This window comes from Penaeus monodon, chromosome 15 (genome assembly GCF_015228065.2).
Source record: "Penaeus monodon isolate SGIC_2016 chromosome 15, NSTDA_Pmon_1, whole genome shotgun sequence".
Taxonomy (NCBI): domain Eukaryota; kingdom Metazoa; phylum Arthropoda; class Malacostraca; order Decapoda; family Penaeidae; genus Penaeus; species Penaeus monodon.
This window is the reverse complement of record NC_051400.1, coordinates 36,932,229-36,933,697: the sequence shown is the minus strand read 5'-3', so window position 1 is coordinate 36,933,697 and position 1,469 is coordinate 36,932,229. Positions and strand designations below refer to the sequence as shown.

At 38.7% G+C, this 1,469-nt stretch overlaps 1 protein-coding gene across 1 annotated transcript in view; it reads left to right on the top strand.

Annotated features, from left to right (window-relative positions):
• The window catches only part of LOC119582004 (isocitrate dehydrogenase [NADP] cytoplasmic-like), an 8,553-nt gene extending 7,126 nt beyond the window's left edge, over positions 1–1,427 (top strand). The window contains 3 exon segments of the mRNA XM_037930200.1: positions 397–531; positions 725–887; positions 1,158–1,427. Of these exon segments, the coding sequence (XP_037786128.1) occupies positions 397–531; positions 725–887; positions 1,158–1,239 (380 nt within the window). The 3' untranslated portion in view covers positions 1,240–1,427.
• Positions 1,428–1,469: the final 42 nt, after the last annotated feature.

Here is a 1,469-nt window from a genome sequence, read left to right as displayed (position 1 = left end):
TCTAACTTCCCAGACCTACCACTTTCAGCTATACTCTGGTGAAGTGAGATTTCAGTGGAAATTCACCTTTATTCTATGCACATAGGTTTAAACCTGCCCACACCCCTCTCCAGTGTATTGGGACCTTTATCCATTTAAACCTGTGCCAGACATTTAAATTATATGCTATTGTGAAAGTATTGCTCGGGAATATTTCTAGATGGTATAGGAACATTTTGAACCCAGTTTTATAAAATGCTATTCTATTCCCCCCCAGGTACTGCATACCCCCTTAAGAGCCATGATGTTTTTGTCTATACTGTTCGTATTATTCCTTGTGTGATTTTTCTATGTAATTTAATCTTGCCATTTACTAATTACTAGTTATACTGTAATTTGTGCACCTCATTTCCTTAGGATCACTGGGCATGATGACGTCGGTGCTTGTGTGCCCTGATGGGAAAACTCTGGAGTCTGAGGCTGCCCATGGGACTGTCACACGCCACTACCGCCAGCACCAGCAGGGCAAGGAGACATCCACAAACCCTATTGGTAATGCAGGAAGCTTTGTATCAAGCATCAAGCATTTGTTCTTAATTTTCCCTTTTTCTCTTATCATTAAATCTATGATCACTAGTTAAGTACTTGTTGGAATATTTTCTTCTTCCCTATTGTTTCTTGCATACAAACTTTCATCATTAGTTCATTTTCTTTTTATATTTTTCCAATTTTTTCATTTCTTTAGCTTCCATCTATGCCTGGACACGAGGTCTGGCCCACCGTGCCAAGCTGGACAATAATGAACCCTTGTCCAAGTTCTGCACAACACTTGAACAGGTGTGCGTGGAAACCATTGAGAGTGGAAACATGACCAAGGACTTGGCCATATGTATCAAGGGAATGGCTAAGTAAGTTCCTATTTTTATTTTTGGGGGGCCAGGGAGAGTTTTCCCTTTAATTTTTTTTCTCTGTTTTGACTTTAATGGCACATTGATCAAACTATTGGTATAAATTTCACTTTTAAGACGGCAATACATTCCAATTGTCGAACCACCAGATACCTTGTATAAACTTTGACATATTTGTGCCCTAAAAATTATTTTCATCAACAGTATCTATATTTCTAGTTGCTTCCATCAGTGTTAGTCTAATATATTTCCCTTCCCTTCCCTTCCCAGCATCACCCGCAGTGACTACCTCAACACCTTTGAGTTCTTGGACAAGCTGGCAGAGAACTTGCAAAAGAAGATCACTGCTTGACTATCCTTGCAGGAACAGTCACATCCCCCTGCCAAGCTCTAAATGCAACAAGACATTCCCATCCCCTTTAAGTCTAATAATGAAAGTTATGTCCCAGTGTCCCTAGGGGATTTTTAATGATTCAGGTGCTTTTTAAAATATTTTAAACCTGTATTAGGGGCCAGATAATAAATTTAGTAAATTTTAAATGTATTCTAATTTTCCATTTCTGTTGACTTGAATGAATCATG